The sequence below is a fragment of the Bos indicus genome, chromosome 20 (genome assembly GCF_029378745.1).
Source record: "Bos indicus isolate NIAB-ARS_2022 breed Sahiwal x Tharparkar chromosome 20, NIAB-ARS_B.indTharparkar_mat_pri_1.0, whole genome shotgun sequence".
NCBI classification, from domain to species: Eukaryota; Metazoa; Chordata; class Mammalia; order Artiodactyla; family Bovidae; genus Bos; species Bos indicus.
This window is the reverse complement of record NC_091779.1, coordinates 35,858,692-35,877,407: the sequence shown is the minus strand read 5'-3', so window position 1 is coordinate 35,877,407 and position 18,716 is coordinate 35,858,692. Positions and strand designations below refer to the sequence as shown.

The 18,716-nt window shown below is 44.6% G+C and overlaps 1 protein-coding gene across 2 annotated transcripts in view; it reads right to left on the bottom strand.

Moving 5' to 3' along the window:
- Positions 1–11,141: 11,141 nt before the first annotated feature.
- The window catches only part of LIFR (LIF receptor subunit alpha), a 79,568-nt gene continuing 71,993 nt past the window's right edge, over positions 11,142–18,716 (bottom strand). For both annotated transcript variants that reach the window (XM_070774739.1, XM_070774740.1), the window contains exon 20: positions 11,142–18,496. In XM_070774739.1, coding sequence (XP_070630840.1) covers positions 17,876–18,496 — 621 coding nt within the window. In that variant the 3' untranslated portion in view covers positions 11,142–17,875. The remainder of the gene's footprint in view (positions 18,497–18,716) is intronic.

Genomic DNA, 18,716 nt, shown 5'->3' with positions numbered 1-18,716 from the left:
CCATGCGTTCATTTGGTTGTTCATTCACCCGTGGAGGGCTTACTGCTCCCTCCCAAGGCCGTGTCCAGAAATGGACACGAATGCAGTCAGTGTTTCTGAGGCTGGGCAGTGGGCACCCTCGGCCTGGTCTGAGCATCTGGACAAGAATCAGTGAAGCAGGGTTGCTTCCTTGGGAGTCACCATGGTGCTGCTTAGCCAGCTCATGAGTGACGCTGGGGACGGCGGGCTCCCTGGCAGATCCCCCGTGCTGGGGCTTGCTGAGGAAGGTGAGATGAATGCTGCTACCAACCTAAGAGGAGGGAAATATGATCCACTCACAGAGGCGACTACGAGTAGCTCTGCCGTGACTCTCCTCTTGCGTGTGCAGCAGGCTCTCAGCGAAGGCTTGAAACTTTGGACCAAGCACGGTTCTAGGCACATTAAGAGTTCTAAAAAATAAATAAATAAACTAGAGACATCCACCTTGAATTTCAGCCTTCTGCCTCCTGTCTTTGGGGACCTTTGATGACCGGGATGCTTCATCCCAGAGCAATAAAGGTAACAACAGTTTGTCCTCTCCTACCTAATGTCACCTTGTGAGTGCAGTGTGGAGAAAGTTACATGGTGGAAGGTGGGTGTCACCACCTCCCCCCCACCCTCACCTCAACACCGTCTCCTTGGAAACATCCAGGGGCAGGGCTTCCAGGATATAATGGAGTTGCTTTCACAACTCCAGTTGAGTCACATTTTGAATCAATTGCCTTCAGTCAAAAAAAAAGTGAGCAAACTATTCAGCTGAGCTGAAGCCAGAAGAGTTGTGCTGTTTCTCTCTATGACTGTTATCCAGGGAAACACGCAGTAACCTGGGGGTGGGGACCCGGGAGTGTGTGTTGGAGCTGATGAGGATGCTGAACTGCCTTGCTCTGGGTGGGATGCAAAAGGAGCTGGGAGGGGAGGGGTGACGTGTGATGGAGTCAGAGCCGTAGAGATGCTGTGGGTGAGAGGGCACCAGAGTAGGGGGCCCCAAGAGGAGCTGATCACATGGGAGGCTCAGGATGGGAGAACAGGCTAAGAGATGGTATGTACCAAGCTGGGAGCAAGCTCCTTCACCCTCTCAGTGGCCCCAAATCAAGAAACGCGGGGTAACTTTATAAAAGCAGTGGTGGTTGGCAGGATAAAATCTTTGTCCTGATGCTAAGGGATTAGATTGGGGTTTAGGTGAGCAAGAGACCCAGGGAGAACTCAGGCTGGCTCTGTGGCTCCCCTAGGTTCCTTGCTAAGTGTATCTGCTATCTATTGTCCTGATAATGCTGCCTGACAAGCAACCACAAAACCTCAGTGGCATACCGCAGAGATGTGCTGATTGCTTCCACGCCTTAAGTGGTTGGCTTGGCAGCCCTGCTGATCGGGGTTGAGCTTGACTTGGCGGTTCTTCCAGCCTCAGCGGGACTTGTTCACAAGTGTAGAGTGGCTCACTTAGCGTGGCTTTGGCTAGGACGAGGAGGTGGCCGGGGATCTGCTCCATCCTCCTGCTGGGACCAGTGACCTAGCCTGCCATGCCCTTTGCATGCTGATGGAGGAGGGCGAGAGCACCAGAATCGAGGTCTAAGGCCTTTGACAGCCTGGGATTGGCCCTTCCTCGCGTCACTTCTGCCACATTGTGTTAGTCCGAGTCCATAGAGTCTAGGGATGAAGGAATAGACTCTTATCTCCATTGTGAGAGCAACTACAAAGTCGCATGGCCCCGGGCAGGGATTCAGGGAGAGTGAGAAGTCAGGGCCATTAGTGCAGAGTCCAGGGCAGCAAGTCCTGGGAGGCTGCGGTGACAGCCCAGCTGAGGTGGGGAGGGACTAGCCCCGCCTCCAGCCCTGCCTGCCACGCCCTGTTGTCCCCATTCCGCCTGCTGCCGTGTTCCTTCTGAGGAGCAGGGCCTGGCGGGGGACGGGACCTGTGTGTGGCTTTGTGGCAGCGGCTCCATGGAAGGCAGGAGCCGGGGGGCTGGCTGGACTCTTGGCTGCCCAAAGAGGTTTGAGGAGCAGCCAGTGAGCTCAGAGGTTAATGCCAGCCACCCCTGTCCTGCCCAGGAAGGATATCATGAAGCATGGGTTCCTGAAAAGCTTTTGTCCCACAAGCAGGATTTGAGAAAATTCCCCTGAACTTCCCATGTGTTCTCAGTAAGGACGGCTGGGGTGAGGTCAGGGAGGGGAATGTTCTTGCTTTTCTTAGGAAAACTAACTTTCACGCACCCTGTGTTTCCTCTCAGCTCGCCTGTGGGATCTCTCAGGAAGGCCTGTGGAGTCTTCTTTGTCCCCTCGCTGGCCCAGAGTCCAGGGAGCTCGGTGCCCCTGCGGGTCAGGCACACCCTGAGCGGCTGCCCTGCTCCTCCTTTTTTGCCTTCTGTCCAGTCCCCAGGCTCCTCCAACACAAACAGGCCCTCTGCTTCCCACACACGCCCAACAGCCCTGGTGTCAGCCACTGGTGCTTCCCTTCCGATTCCCTCCCCTTCTTCCACCCACCTCCCACCTCTCCTCCTCTCCCCCTTGTGAGGAGCTGCCTGCCTCCTCCCCGCGTGGGAGGAAGATCTCGGAAATGTGCCCAGAGCTGGCGGACCCAGTGCTTTCCACTTGGAGGAAATGCTGCATTTTTCACCTTTCACCCAGAAAAATATGGTTCTCAGCGAGCTTGTTTTTATCCCCTGAGAGTTCCCCAAGGAAAAGGGGATCGCGAATAGGAGGGCTCCCAGCCTCTCTCAGAGCCCTGACAACCAGCCCCCTGCCCCCTGCCCCTCCCAACCCTCCACCCCCAGGGTTGCTTCACCCCTGAGAGGGAACCTGGCTGCTGGGAAAATAAAGGCAGAGAATTCCAGCTTCTCACAGAAAAGGTGGTTCATCCTTAAGGAGAGGGGCTTGGACAAAGCATTCCCTGCTTCCTGTTTCCCTTCCGGTCCTCTTCCAGCTCCTCCCAGTCCAGGGATACACAGTGGCTGCCCTTGAAGGTGGAGGTGGAGCACATGTGTGCCCTGCAACAGCCAGACAGTCCCTTAGCCGAAAAGGGGGTTATGTTTATCATGTCAAAGGCAGGAAAGAAGAGCTCCAGGACTGCCATCCCGAAGGAGCCCAGAGGGGAGAGGGCTGGTGGCATGGAGTCAAAATCAGAATCCCGAATAACTCAGCCTGGCCCACAGAGTTACCTCCCAAGATGAAGAAGTGGGGTGGGGGGTGCTGGTGTCATCACCGCATCATCCCTTGGTGTTTCTACAGTGCACCTTAAATACGCTCGGAAAATACCAGCGGTCCTGCCTCAGCTTTGATGAGGATGTGGAGAACAGGTCTGAAGGCATTCAACTGGTGGGTCTCGGTGGAAGTGACAGGCTGCCATTAGGAAGTTCCAGTTTATAGGTGGCTGTATGCTTAGAGGCAGCAAAATGACTAATCCAGTTCAGCAGTATGGTCTGGCTTCTGAGACAGGCCCTGTGAGTAATTGCACTTCAACCTCACATTGTAAGAACATTCAGATACTTGATCTCAAAAACAGCCCTCCTTTGATGACAGCCGGAGCCGGCAGGCAAGGCCAATAGGATGCAAAGACAGAAGCTGGCCAGAAGGACCAAGTGACTTGCCTGTGGTCCCCGCACAAGGACACGACCGTGGTGCTTCACTGTGGAAGCACCTGACCTGACCCGCAGTCAGATGCAGCGGCCGGTGGGCCCCACCCAGGCTTGCCCAGTGGCATTCTGGGGCTCCCCCGGGTTAGCTGTCATTGGCAGGAGAGTCTTGTGGGTGAGGGGGATTGGGGCCAGTCCCCTAGTGTCTGCCTGCCAGCTTCTCATCACAGCTCCAGATCTGCCTTCTCCCAGAGCTCTCCCATTGCCAGGACTCTGGGTTGAGCAAACCTGGAAGCAGGGACCAGAGCTTCTGCGTCGGAGAGGGATTCAGGCCCCCGGCAAAAGTGAGGTCTGGGCTGGAAGTCTTTTCCTTTTCTCCTTTGCCTTCTCCACAAATAACCTCCAGCACTCAGGGGGAGTTGCCTTAAGCTCTTTCCAAACATTGATGTGCTCCCCCTGGGTCCCCTGCCTGGCCCTGGCCAAGCCGAGAAGTACAAAAGCAGGGGAAGAAGCAGAGAAAACTCCCTGTCTCTCCTCATCTTCCTCCTCCTCCTGCCTTTGCTGAGACGTCTTTATCCTGGAAAGTGCGCGGCTCCAGGAGCTCTCGCCTTTTCCTGGAAAGATGTGAGAGGAACTCTGTGTCTCAGCAGTTGGGATGAGTGCTCTTTGACTCTCTTTATCTCTCTGACTTGCTCAAGATCCAAGGCACACAGATCTTGGAATACGTGGTATCCCTCCCCTCCACCACCGCCCCTGCCCCCCACCATGTCCCAGCAGCTCACCTCCAAGCCAGGGCCTGGCTTGAGGCTCTGACCTCCTCGGACAGCCTGGTGCTAAGGGACTGCACTGCCAGCTTGTCTGAAAGAGGACTTGGGTGGGAATATCCGTGAGAAGGAGGTCAAGGAAGTGCAAGGAATTTGATCATCTACACTCATTTAGAAACACCAGTAACAGGCACCAGGCCAGAGGATTAGCTGTGGAAAGCCCTGTTAGGAAATGGCCTGAAGGAAAACAGAGGCAGAGACCCAGAGGGCTGTGGAGGAGAGGGAGTGGGGGACTGGCTGCACGATGACCGCCCCCCATCCACCCCCTGTCCAGGCTGTAGGCATTCTTTGCTCTCACAGAACTTACGGTTCACAGGGCAACTGTGGGTATGAAATGGGGGACACTGTCCAATAGAGTAGAAGTTATGCCCACTAGTCTGGACCACATCCCTCAGAAATAAAATAAGCTAAGTGATTTCCAGGTCCAGCTCCTTAGAGAGGGCAAGGGAGGTAAGAGGACTTCCCCAGGGCTGGGGCCTTATTCACTGTCACGTGACTGGATCTGGTCTGGAAGCCTGGAAGCCTTTTCCTTCTCTCCTTTGCCTTCTCCACAAATAACCTCCAGCACTCAGGGGGTTTGTTTGGAGTTTGTTTGGAGGCTTTGAAGTTTTCAGGATGGAGGGTGGGAATGCAAAATGATTTCCTGGGTCCTCACAAGCATTGTTGGAGCACCTCGAGACCACCACAGGCACTCACTATATGCAAACCAACTCAGAAGAGACACAATGAGAATATAAAGCAGAGGGAAGACTCTGTTCCTCAAACCAGCGTGGGCCAGGGCTATGGGGTCATCACAGGCTCAGGCCCTCTTCCAAGTCCATGGGGCACCTTCTCTGTTCCTTCAAAGCCAGCAGTCTTTCTGAAAGGCCTGGTCTCTCTCCAAGAGCTCTCCTGATTAGTTAGGCCCACCCGGGATATCCTCCCTTTCTATTAACACACAGCCGACTGACGAGTAACCTAATCATGGGAGTGACTTCCTGTCCTGTACACCAGCTGAGCCACACTCCAGGGTTGAGTTTGTACCAGGTGTGTGCATCCAGGATCAAGTCTCAGGACCATTTTAGAATCTGCCTCCCCTAACCCTCTTCAACTCTGGCTCCCAGTCTCTCCCACCTCCAGACCACGCTTCACCAGTCCAGTTTTGTTTTCTTCAAGTGCACACTTGAAGTCATGTGCTGTCCCAACTGAAGAATTGCCACAGCCTGCAACTTCCCCAAACCATGAGCCAAACCAAGACTGCCAGGAAAAGAACGATTCCCAGAGAATACAGCAATCTTTTAAAATTTCTACTAAAGAAAAAAGACGAATCCACCTGCCAATGCCGAGGACACTGGTTTGATCCCTGGTCTGGGAAGATCCCACATGCCACAGAGAAACAAAACCTGTGTGACACAATTACTGAGGCCCTGTGCCTAAAGCCCGTGCTCCACAAGAGAAGCCACTGCAGTAAGGAGCCTGAGCATCACAGTGAAGACTAGACCCGCTCACCACAGCTAGAGAAAGCCTGCACACAGCAACGAAGACCCAGTGCAGTCAAAAAAAGAAAAAAAGACATATCAATGAATTTTGCAAAATCCTATTTCCCCTGGATCCTGAAAGCTTCACCAATGACTAGGGGTCCAGCATGGACTTGAGTGGTTGAGCCCTGAGTAGCCCTTACCTGAGCTCCTGCTGGCTGCCCCAATATCTTAGAGGAAATGGCATATAAGTGGGAGAATTCTGCATTAGGTCAGAATCGTCACTAGTCACTCAGTGGTGAAGATTGCACTTAACAGCGTAGGAAATGTGGTTTGGGACTTCCCCAGCATCATGTGCCAACAGCACCTAAATTCAAGCGTTGCTTCTTAGTGCTGGGAAAATCTGTGCCAGACAGCTTCATCTGAGCTTAAAGTCCTCCATTATTCAAGGGAAAGTGTGAACCGTATGAATGTCCAGAATGCTGAATTTAAAGAATTAATCTATAAATTGAGATTTTATATATATGTGAAAAGAATAACACCATAAAATATTCTATTGATATGCAAACATTTTCAAAATGTGATGTAAAAGAATCAAGTTCCAAAACAGAATATACAATGTAATTATATATATATGCATACAGGTACAATATATGAAAATATGTGTAAATATATATACACACAGGAAAAATGTCTAAAAGGACAAAAAGTAAAGTGTTAAAAATAGCTAATCCTGCATCAGAAGACTGAGCAATTTTCTTTCCGTTTCCTTTTATCTACTCTAGCTTTTCTTCAGTGAGTCTGTAGTGATTATTTATTGTTCTGTCCATTCAGAGTATCACCTCCCTTCTTTAGGGGGACTGGTCCTCCTCTAACTTTATGTCATAGTTGGAGAAGTAGCCTTTAAATAGAACATCTATTGAACCACAGGACTGGACCAGGGATGGACACACGACACAGGTCAGGCCAGCCAGAGTCCTTGCTGGAGCTGGAGGAAGGGTACCCTCTTCTCTCTGAATATAAGGCTGTAAACTTGGAGAAGTCTGGAACCATGGGTCCAGCTCTTTTTTGGGGATGTCTGGCCTGAGGGTTATGGGTGAGAGAATAGAACCGTGTCAGTTCTGGGGGGAAACAGTGCAGCTGGCAGCAAGTACCAGGACCCCTGCCTGCAAAGTAAATGCTGGAGAGGTCAGGCAAGGATTGCCTCCTAAAGAAGCAGATATGCAATTGGGAGAAGAGAGATGGGAATAGGAATGGATCCCTCTGTCACTTGGAAGGATGTCAAGAATTTGACTGAGAGAGTGAAATACGTTTCCAAACAGGAGGAGGTGGGCGATGGGCATTAGGTGGGAGGACTGTAACGGTGGTCACTTCACATAAAGCCCATTTACCTGCTTTTGTCAGATAACAGCACAAGGGCAAACTTCCTTTGAGGGAGACTAAACGGTAACTGCATGTCACAAATACAGGAGAATCTACCACAAACAACAGAGCTTCCCCCAGCTGACCTGGGGAGCCTCTTCCTCTTCTAAGGGATTCCCAGCTCCAGAAGGACTGCCCTGGCTTCTCCTCCTCCCCTTAGCCCCAGAGACTCTCCCACAGGTGGTCACCTCTCTGTAAGATAATACCTAATATCTAGGAAAACACATTAAACTGCTTTCGCTTTCAAGGCACAATTATTTAAAGAATATTCATCAAGCATTTGTGATGCGGCAGACACTATGCTAATCTCTGTGGACACAGCTGTTCAATTCCTGTTATCAAATGAAGCCTTAGGATTGTGCTAGAACCTGAGAGGTGGGGGTGCTGGGAAGGCAGATGATGGGGTTCCCAGGGTGCTAAAAGACTTCTCTGAGCAGCACCATGTAAACTGAGACCTGGAAGAAGTTACCCAAGTGAAGAAAGGTGAAGACTACAGCATCGACCCCTGAGAAGAGGCTTTACTTAGCAGGACTCCGGCTGGTTAGCCCCCTCTGGGAGATGTCACTAACCTGGGTGCACCTTAAGCCAGCTTTAAGGCACTGACGTCTTTAAGCGCTGGTCGGAAAGTCTTGAGTTGTATCCCAGGTTTCTCAAAGGACAGAGACATGAGTCACATAGTGAAATGTTCTCTTGGGGGCACTGTGGACATTACCTGGAATCCTCACAACCGGTCATAGGTAAGACCCACAGCTCAGAGCTGAGAAGAGTGATATGAGAGGTGGAGAAAATTCTCCAGGGTCACCATGGGAGTCAGAGGTGAAACTGGCGGGGAGCCAGGACAGCTGCTGCCTGGGGTGTGACACCTGCATCGATCACAGGAAAAAATGGAGCCTAAGATGGTGATTGAGAAAATCAGACCCCCGGTACATCTCTGAAGAAGGTGCATCGTCTGCTCTGTCCTTGGGCAATCTGGGACCAGGAAAGGCCATGTGTCCTTAAAACTCGGCTCCTCAAGTCTTCCTGCCTCTCCATGGACTCAAGGAAAATGTGGGTGGGGATGTGTGCAAGGCCTTTAATGCCCGGAAGACACCCAGACTCACCCTGCTTCTGAAGGCTGAGTCCAAGTGAAGAACCAGCTCTGCAGCCAAGATTCAGTTAGCTGAGGAAGGGAGGGGAAAAAGGTTTAAAGTAATGCTCAAAATTCTCCAAGTCAGGCTTCAGCAATACGTGAACCGCGAACTTCCTGATGTTCAAGCTGGATTTAGAAAAGGCAGAGGAACCAGAGATCAAATTGCCAACATCTGCTGGATCATGGAAAAAGCAAGAGAGTTCCAGAAAAACATCTACTTCTGCTTTATTGACTATGGCAAAGTCTTTGACTGTGTGGACCATAACAAACTGTGGAAAACTCTTCAAGAGATGGGAATACCAGACCACCTGACCTGCCTCCTGAGAAATATGTATGCAGGTCAGGAAGCAACCGTTAGAACTGGACATGGAACAACAGACTGGTTCCAAATTGGGAAAGGAGTACATCAAGGCTGGATATTGTCACCCTGCTTATTTAACTTATATGCAGAGTACACCATGAGAAACGCTGGGCTGGAAGAAGCACAAGCTGGAATCAAGATTGCCGGGAGAAATATCAATAACTTCAGATATGCAGATGACACCAACCTTATGGCAGAAAGTAAAAAAGAACTAAAGAGTCTCTTGATCAAAGTGAAAGAGGAGAGTTAAAAAGTTGGCTTAAATCTCAACATTCACAAAACTAAGATCATGGCATCTGGCCCCATCAGTTCATGGCAAATAGATGGGGAAACAGTGGAAACAGTGACAGACTATTTTTTTGGGCTGCAAGATCACTGCAGATGGTGACTGCATCCATAAGTTAAAAGACATTTGCTCCTTGGAAGAAAAGTTATGACAAACCTAGACAGTATATTAAAAAGCAGAGACATTTTGCCAATAAAGGTCCATCTAGTCAAAACTATGGTTTTTCCAGTAGCCATGTATGGATGTGAGAGTTGGACTATAAAGAAAGCTGAGTGCCAAAGAATTGATGCTTTTGAACTGTGGTGTTGGAGAAGATTCTTGAGAGTCCCTTGGACTGCAAGGAGATCCAACCAATTCATCCTAAAGGAAATCAGTCCTGAATATTCATTAGGACTGATGCTGAAGCTGAAACTCCAATACTTTCGCCATCTAATGCGAAGAACTGACTCATTTGAAAAGACCCTGATGCTGGGAAAGATAGAAGGTGGGAGAAGGGGACGACAGAAGATGAGATGGTTGGATGGCATCACTGACTCAATGGACACGAGTTTGAGTAAACTCCAGGAGTTGGTGATGGACAGGGAGGCCTGGTGTGCTGCGGTCCATGGGGTCGCAGCGAGTCAGACATGACAGAGCGACTGAACTGAATTGAGACTTGAAATTCTTTCTCATCTTTCAAACATTTAGGGACATAATTTTGAGCTCCATTCAGGGCATGTGTGTATGTTCAGTTGTGTTTGACTCTTCGCAATCCCATGGACTGTGTCTGCCCGGCTCCTCTGTCCATGGGATTCTCCAGGCAAAAATACGGGAGCGGATTGCTATTTCCTCCTCCAGGGGACCTTTCAGACCCAGGAATCGAATCTGCAGCTCTTGCATCTCCTGCATTGGCAGGCGAATTCTTTACCACTGCGCCCCCTGGGAAGCCCCCCATACTTGGCAATTGTACTCATTTTAACATAATTCCCACTTAACAGTTTCTATCACAATCATCCTTAACAACTTTTGTTTCTTTAACCTGAAAGTAATCACTCTGGGATAAAAATCATCTTGAGTTTAATCCCAGATCAGTGCAAGATATCTCTTGTTCCTTCAGCATCACTGGTTCTTACAGACTGAATAATACTTTTTAATTCAATTTTACTGTTAGTCATTCCAGGGGAAGGGTAATAGATCAAATTTACAGGCCGTTGAAAACTAATTCTTACACAGGCCCTTTGTAATGAATGTGAGTTTGTAAGCTAACATTTTAGTATGATGCTGAATGCTATGTATTAAAATAATGATTATTCATACATCTGTATTTTGTTTTCCCCTAATAATGACATCATTCCACTCTTTTTGACCCTTTTAAAAGTTCCCGGGGTTGATTGCACTATACATTTTGGCTCAAGAACTCACCATCTGGGAAACCAGATATGCAGCGAGGTCTCCCTAAAGGACAGACCACATGTACGAGCTCTTCTAGTACTTAAACACTAACATGTGTTTCACAGTTAATTTAAAATTGGTCAACAGTTTCTTCGGGTTAAATACAGACCCATTCATAATACATCAGTTGTTACTCTGGGTGAGCAGAGGCGGCATAATGCTAAAGACTTCATATCACCCCCTTTTGAAATTCCATTTAAGATCACTTCATACTTCAAAATTATTGGGGTTTTGCTGAATCAATGACTATATTTCCAAATTCAAAAACTTGACAATAAAATTTTGATATATTTTTAGAATCTCTAGAAATGTTTAGGTTATCCTCAGAGGAAATAAATGAAAAGCCATACTTTAAGGACCAGTATTTATTATTTGTTTTAAAATGCTGGTTCCCCACTACTTGTTTTTATAGTTAACTTCTTTGGTAAATAGAATGTAGATGTAGTGGAATATATGGAAGGTTTTATCAATGACATAGCAATATATTAAAATACTAAAAATTTAGTCATAGCCCTGTGTGATTACTTCACAGCCACTGTAATTTTTGAGACAGAACCAAAAGTGTTAACAACAAAGCAGAAACCGCTTCTCCCAAGTGCTTAAAATAGGAGGAAACCATCCCCCCATCCTAAATAATGCCCAAATCTGTCAGTGTAAGAAAATATATTTATTTTTTCCATGACAATACTATGATAAAATTGTTAAATACATGCATGTTTTAAAAACAGACATAAGTAACATCTTTAGAGTTAACAGCCAAGCATACTAGTTTTATATTTAAGTGTCTTAGTAATAGGTTACTTATAATTTCTATGTTCTTGCTATGACCATGTTTCCCAAAAGATACGGACACTACATTCTGAAATTATACAATGATATAAAATGTCCAAATTTTTCCTTTTAACAGCAACATAATTTCCAAATTTTCATTAAGGCAGAAAATACTTCAGTTGTTATCTCTGTATGTGGAGTTATTTTATTCCCTGTTAAACCTGAAATTCTGTGAACCAGACTGCAACACGCAAATATACTGCGATCTATACAGTTTGCTTCCCGCATGTGTGTATTTAACTGCTTCCGGACATGATTAAGCGCAATTTTTAGGTGCCGAACATCACAACTGATCATTCAGGATTAAAAAAAAAGTCTGTAGTGGTAACATTTCAAGAAATTAAACAGTTTTGGATTTGCAGTTTCTCCCTATCTTTCAGCTACATTGGCACACACCTGACCAAACAAAAATTAGTAAACAGTTAACTAGTATTTATAAAAAACTGAAAATATTTAACATATAACATCCCCTTTAAAAAAACACTCATTCTACAAACAACCTTATAAAAGACAAAAACTTATATCTGTTCACAGTATGTGTATTTTGTAAACAGTAATTCACTGTAATGCAATTTTGAAAGTAAAAAATGGTGACTGTCTAGCATTGCAAGGACCTCTGACTTGTAGCTGGCTGACAAAAGAGAAGGAAAGGGAACACACTTCTATGAGCAAAGCTGAGTGCTTTAAAACGACTCTACCTTTGGACATACTTTAGGGTGGCACCATCTCAAGCCTGGTGGCTCAGAAGTTATAGCGTCTGCCTGCAATGTGGGAGACCTTGGTTCGATCCCTGGGTCGGGAAGATCCCCTGGAGAAGGAGATGGCAACCCACTCCAGTATTCTTGCCTGGAGAATCCCATGGACGGAGGAGCCTGGGAGCCTGGTAGACTACCTGGTAGACTCCCTGGTAGCCCATGGGGTCGCAAAGAGTCGGACACGACTGTGCGACTTCACTTTCTATCTCAAACTGAGGATGTCTCTCTATCCAGGCCAAATTTTTTTCAAGCAATTTCTTAATTGAAATGTAAAAAAAAAGCCTTGTCCCTTTTGGAGGAAATAATTGGATAAATCCCAATCCCAGGAATATCTACCCTTCCACAACCATGAGTGGAAGAGAGTTTCTTTTTTGTGTGTTTTATTCATAACAGTCATTTTTCTGAAACATTATACTGGAGGGAATAATTGGAATTGAAGGATATATCATAAATAATAGGGAAAATTACTGAAAATCAAACTGTGGAGATTTGAAAAAAAATTTTATGAGAATTATTCAGTATTGTTTTCCATAATCAACTACAAAAATACTAATGCTAAGGTTAAACCTAACAGTTAACTTGTCCATGTTTCGTAAATAAAATTGCTTTACCACCTAGAAATCTTTTGATCTTTTATAATATACCACTAGAATGCTTAGGAAAAAAATAGTAAGTTCAGAAACTGAAAGCTACCTATTTAAAATGGGATAATTCTAAAGGGAAGTACATTTTAAATGTATAAAGAAATTCAATACACTTAAGTGAAATTCAATCAGGTTTACAAATTATTTTGGGATTCTGTGCAGTGTAAGGTCTATATTGTTAGAAAATTTTTTGTTTTAAAGTTCTGATTGGCTACTGCAAAGGCAATTTTAGATGATATATGCATTAATAAATGTAATAAAAATTAATTCCTTATCACTTAAGCATTCATTTTTTCCCCAATGCATCTTTTAGGTTTTTGGGTATTCAGTTATAGCAACCAAAAAGTAATATTTATTACTTTTTGTATTTGGTTAATATTCAATCAGTTACAGTTTACTTATTTAAAAGCTTTTGTATTTATTGTTTCTGTATTTCTTCAACTAGGCACTTGCACATTAAAAAAACATTCAGAGGGTTTCTCTCTAAAAACACTACTTTTAATTTTCATAAAAATGTCCCACAGTTAGAATTTGTCTCACACGTGTAAGTTCTCTTGATAACATGATTTATAATCCAAAATATTAACATTCTTAATGTAGAGAGAAAGAAATGCTATTCATGATTAAAAATAATAGAATTCCATCATAATCCAGTATCATAAGGATTTGGATATATTCAAATCACATCCCATGAAACTTTACCATATACAACAAAGTCTGACATCTCAATTAACAGAATGTTGTTTGTTAATCTATTACCAGCATTAAAGATAGTTCATCTGTGTTAAAATCAGCATGAGTATGATCATGTAATAGTTAAAAGACAAAAAGTACTAACTGAAAAGGAATAAAAATCTCACCACCTAATTGAAGTAAGAGGTTTAAATATTAATAGCCTTGGCACATAATCCACGGAGGTATAAATAGACCAAATTCAAAACAAGTCGTTTCCAATGATATTCTAAGGTCATGTCTAAAAGCTACACTGCCAGTAAGTTTAGCCACAGATCGTTTTCTTTTGTCAAAGATTTTCTTCTGGATATAAAAAATAAAATGGCCATGGTATCACGAAACTTTGTTTTAGCAGGAAGTATCAGTTTAAAATAAAAGCTTTTAAGAGTTTATCAGGAGAATGAAAGTTCATTATAATCAGTAAAACTCACACATCAGTGTGTTGATTTGCTAGAACAAACTTAATTGGTTGGTACAAACATGTCCCACATTGTAAACCCATCATATAAAAGTTACTGTGAATATTTAAAATTAGATTAGAATAAGATATCTGTGTAAGACCCAAGTTTTCACTCAACCTGTGGAGTCACTTCTACAGTAGATCTGAGTCTGTGAGCCAGTGGTCTCAGATCTATACAAGCTAGATCTTGGCATGCACCATCCTGCAGGAGAATTCTATTGAATCAACACATTCTGGGATGGGACTCAGTCAATAAAAAACCTGACTGAATTTCCATTATGTGCCTAGTCTTAGTGATTAACTAATGATCCCACATTTGACTTTTGAGATGCCCAATTTTATACTTTCAAAATAAGGGGGGAAATCTATGTTATAAAAGATATACAAATTTTAACATGGTTCAGAACAGAAAACAGTAAAAACTACCTTAAACAGAAAAAAAAAAAAAGTTTTATCAGATTATGTGCCTCAGCAGTAGAAAAATTTGAGATAATATTTTCTGCATATTAACAGGTTAGGGAGCACTTTTATTTCAAACTCGTTAAAACTGATTCCAAATTCCTTTTGGAAGAAAACATTCACATGTCTCCTTCACTAAACTACATCTAATTATTCAAGTACAAAAAAGGACTGTGATGTTCTTTAAATATGGCCAGTATGAAGACAACTAAGAAATCACAGGACTAATTTCCAACAAGAATACAAGTTGCATGAAGGTTTAAGAATATGACTTTTCCCACAGTTTCTGAGAGTGCAATAGGACTAGATGTTCTCAATGCAATCCTTCAGATCCATGAGCCGTGAAAGCAATGCTGGTATGGAAAATGAGGCTGAAACTCCTGCCTGTAAATTTTTCTGGGAATCGCTGCCACTCTGTGTAAACTGCAGGGATGGAGCACCTCTATCACTGAAGCACATAAACACCCAACTATTCAGATATTTGGGCCACAATGTCAAACCCAGGCTCCTACAGGTTTAGCACACTGAAGACTTCAATTGTATACGGATGCTAGTCCATGCAATACGCAGTTAATAAGGTCTATCTAGTGTCAAAAGCCTGGCTAAGTCTTCCAAGAATATTTTTATGTTAAGTATTATTTCAGATGGCCACTCATAAGAGAAAGGTAGTCACAATGACCATCAGAATCTCCATTCCTCACAAGGGAAGTTTGGTTTGCTGGCTTGGAAGAGATGTGAAAATGTATCCTTTAATGGCACTAATCAAGACATACTGGGATATATTTCAGACATTTAGAATTTTCTAACCAATGACTGGGCTTTAACTGGAAACTTTGGCAGGAAAGGTGGGTTTCCCAATCATTCTTCCAATCAGGAAGGGCTGGAGGGAGGCCCTCCCTCAGAAGAGGAGCTAATCTGACTGCACAGAGCAAGGCCCTATTAGACCAGCTCTCACCCATATGCAGGGTCCTGGCACTGAGTATTTACCAGGGTCTGCAGTGACACAGACAACTGGATATGGGTCAGAGGGTGTCTTCTTCCCCTCTCCCTGTCCCCAGGTGCCCAGGGGCTGGGTGGTAATCACTTTCCACCTGCAGCTGAGGTCTGGCAGTCTTCAACAGGGGAAATATAGAGAAATCTGTTCTGACCTCAGACCTAAGCCACACTCTTCTAAGCCTGTCACAAGTAATAAGGAGCCTGCCCAGACTTAGAGAGACATTCTGCTGCTCATTAACCCAGCAATCCTGTGTGTAGATCCCCAGGGGCAGGGGAGAGGTGAGCTGCACTCTGAATCTTCATAGAGAACAAGCTATGAAGCCTTGGACGGAGTGAGAGGACTTGAGAGCCCCGGTGAAATGCACCATGAGCCGAACAAAGGAGTCGCTATGTAGGTAGATGGTAGGAGCTACGACACATATAATGGAAATCAAAACAATCTCTTCCGGCCTTTTTCCATTATCTCAGGTTAGTGGAGTGAAGATCAATAAACTTCTACCTTGGCCTAAAGGGACACTTTAGAGGACTAAACACTTATCCTAAAGAGATGAGGTATAGGACTGGTGAGTTCTGACGGGAAAAGAGGCATGAATTGGGGGAAAGAAGGGTGTGGTAAAAACAAGCTTCTGCAGGGAGAGAAGGCAGCCCCAGGGCTCAGTGTCTGGGGTGAAAGCTAAGGGAAGGAGCCCAACAGGAGAAATAACAGGACAGAGCAAACTGTTTAGAGGTGGCTCTGGTTTGATACAACTTTCATTGTTGAAAATATCTATGAGCTATTATGTGGTTTTACTGTATACTATGTGTATACATAATTAACTGTATTTCACTCCACATGTTCATCTACCAGGAAGCTCTGGGATTTAATTGAATCCTAGCAATTAAAATCAGGATTCATAAAACAGAGTACTACCTAAGTAGATTTTTGTCCCTTGTTGAACCTTTTTTCTACAACATGTTTTTTATAATGATACATCATGGGCTAGAAAAGAAAAAAAACCTGATCCATTATGTGCACATACACTACAGAATCTCGAATGATAAATAAAAAGGGGCTTATCGTGACTTCTTCAGATCTTCCAAATTTTCAAGTACTCTGGCCTTAACTCTCAAAAGATAAAATACACAGACAACCTGAGGGCAGGGAAAATATAAGATACAGTTTTTAGCTCTTCAATCTGCTTCTCCAAGAACAACACTCATTTCAGACATCATGTGTGAAGATCAGGGGTGGACAGAGAATGCTGTGAGGACCTCCCTCTGGACATCTCCCAGAGCACCTTTAATACAGGTACGCCCATGGATTCAAATCCGCTGTAGTAACATTCTCTATGAAAGAGCCCTTGAGCAACTGTCCCTGTTAGGAAGCATTATCTTTTTTAGTTTTATATTGAAAAGTTTGAGGACTGAAACAACTAGCTTGGACTGATGAAGAGGAAGAAACTGCTAAGATGTGCGATGAGAAAGAACACCTGTTAGCAGGTGTCAGAGATGCTCACGCTGCCCGGGCAACCAGGGCTCAAAGCGTGGTCTTCTCAGGAGGAACTGAGGCCAATCCCACCTATACAGACAGCTGATGCTGCCAGATATTGCTTAGTAGTCGTCTCAAATAGTAAGTCACTGGAATCCTGTGTTTATGAATAATATTGAATTTGCTCATATATTTATAAAACTGACACTGTCATAAAAAAACACAATTAAAAAAAAAAACTTAAAATCTACAGTCTTAGAAATTTACTTTTAAATATTAGGGCAACCTAATAAGGGAAGCTAGCACAAACACTAAAAAATAATGGAACAACATAAAACGCCTACCAAAGCAAGGAGACATGATTCTGATTTGGGCTGGTCAGTTTCACGCTCGTTTTCCAAGTTTGTACCCCTGAGAAAACTGTTTGATAACCATTATACAGTAGGCACAGAAATCAGCATACTTTATCAAACAAAACACTAAATAGCTGCTGCTACATTAAAAATTATATTAATTTTCTTAAATGCTGTGGATAAAGAATAATGTCAAAAGTTTCCAAATCTGTGCTTGGTTTTCATCTGGAATGGAGCAAATGTCAGGCAAGTAACGTCACCTGTTACTTTGACATTTTACCCCCCTGCCTGCAAATCTGCGTGCAATTCCATAAATTATAAGTGTGAGAAAACCCGATGAACAACAGAACAGAATATAGCTGCTGCAGGGTTTGTTTTGCACGAATGGGCCTGGCACTGCTTGTTCTTGAAAAGCTTCTTGAAGGCAGAGTAATGTGAGAATTCTTTGGCTCGAATCCCAAATAGCTCCAAATTGTGAGTTGTGTGGATCCAATTTCTGAGTTACTGTACTTTGGCTTTGAGACTGCATGAAAAGCACATTAACACTTCTTAGTGTAACTTGTGAGAGTGAAGTCCACCCCACTAGCAACACTTCACAGGATCCCTCCAAGGTGCCTTGTGTTGATGTGGCAGCTCTAGCAATGGGGGCTTATTGAGATGGTGGACTGAAGTGACGGGGGACACTTAATCATTCGGTTTGTTCTGAAAAAAGTTTGTAAAGGACCATCCGCCTCCACTTGATTTAGGAGAATCTTCATCTTTAGGCGGAATCAAAAACTGTCGGGAGTTAATGGAGCACGGACTTCCAAAAGACACAATCTCACTGTTGCTGTCTGTGGACCGAGGTGAGTCTGGAGATACCAAGTTCCAAGTGTTTACATTTGCCTGAGGTCTGTAACCTGCAGTTTTATCTAAGTCATCATCTGCATCCAGATCGTCTACAGTGGAAGTAACGGGGAGGTGCATCTGCGGCTTATAGCCTGCTCCCCCTACAGGGTCACTGTCCAGCTCCCCCTCTGGTTTCGCCTGAGGCTGGTACATGGACTGGACGTCAATGTAGATGACTTGTGAGGCCCCGCCGCCTTCCGCTCCCGGGTTCGCTAGCTCTTCCTCGATGACGGGTGGGCAATAGGATACAACCACATGGTTCTCCGGTTCTGCGTCAGAGCGATCTTCTGGACGCTCAGCCACCGGAGACATTATCTCTGTATCTTCTATTTTGAGAGCCACTGACCGAGTTTCCAGAACCTCGACATTATTTGGGGTACAAGGATTCATTTCCAATGTTTTAAGAGCACTGTTTCCCTAGAAATAAATTTTAAAACAGGGATTAGGGATACCATGAAAAGCTGCTGCGATGCTCCACCTACAAAAAGAAGCATTATTTTATATATTTTTCGCAGATGCTTATAAAATTGCATCTCTACTATTCTTTAGCTCATACTAGAGCAAAGCTACTTTTTTCTACATATCAGTATTCTCCTTGCTCTTAATAGCAGTGAAAAGAAAAAAGAGCATGCACCAA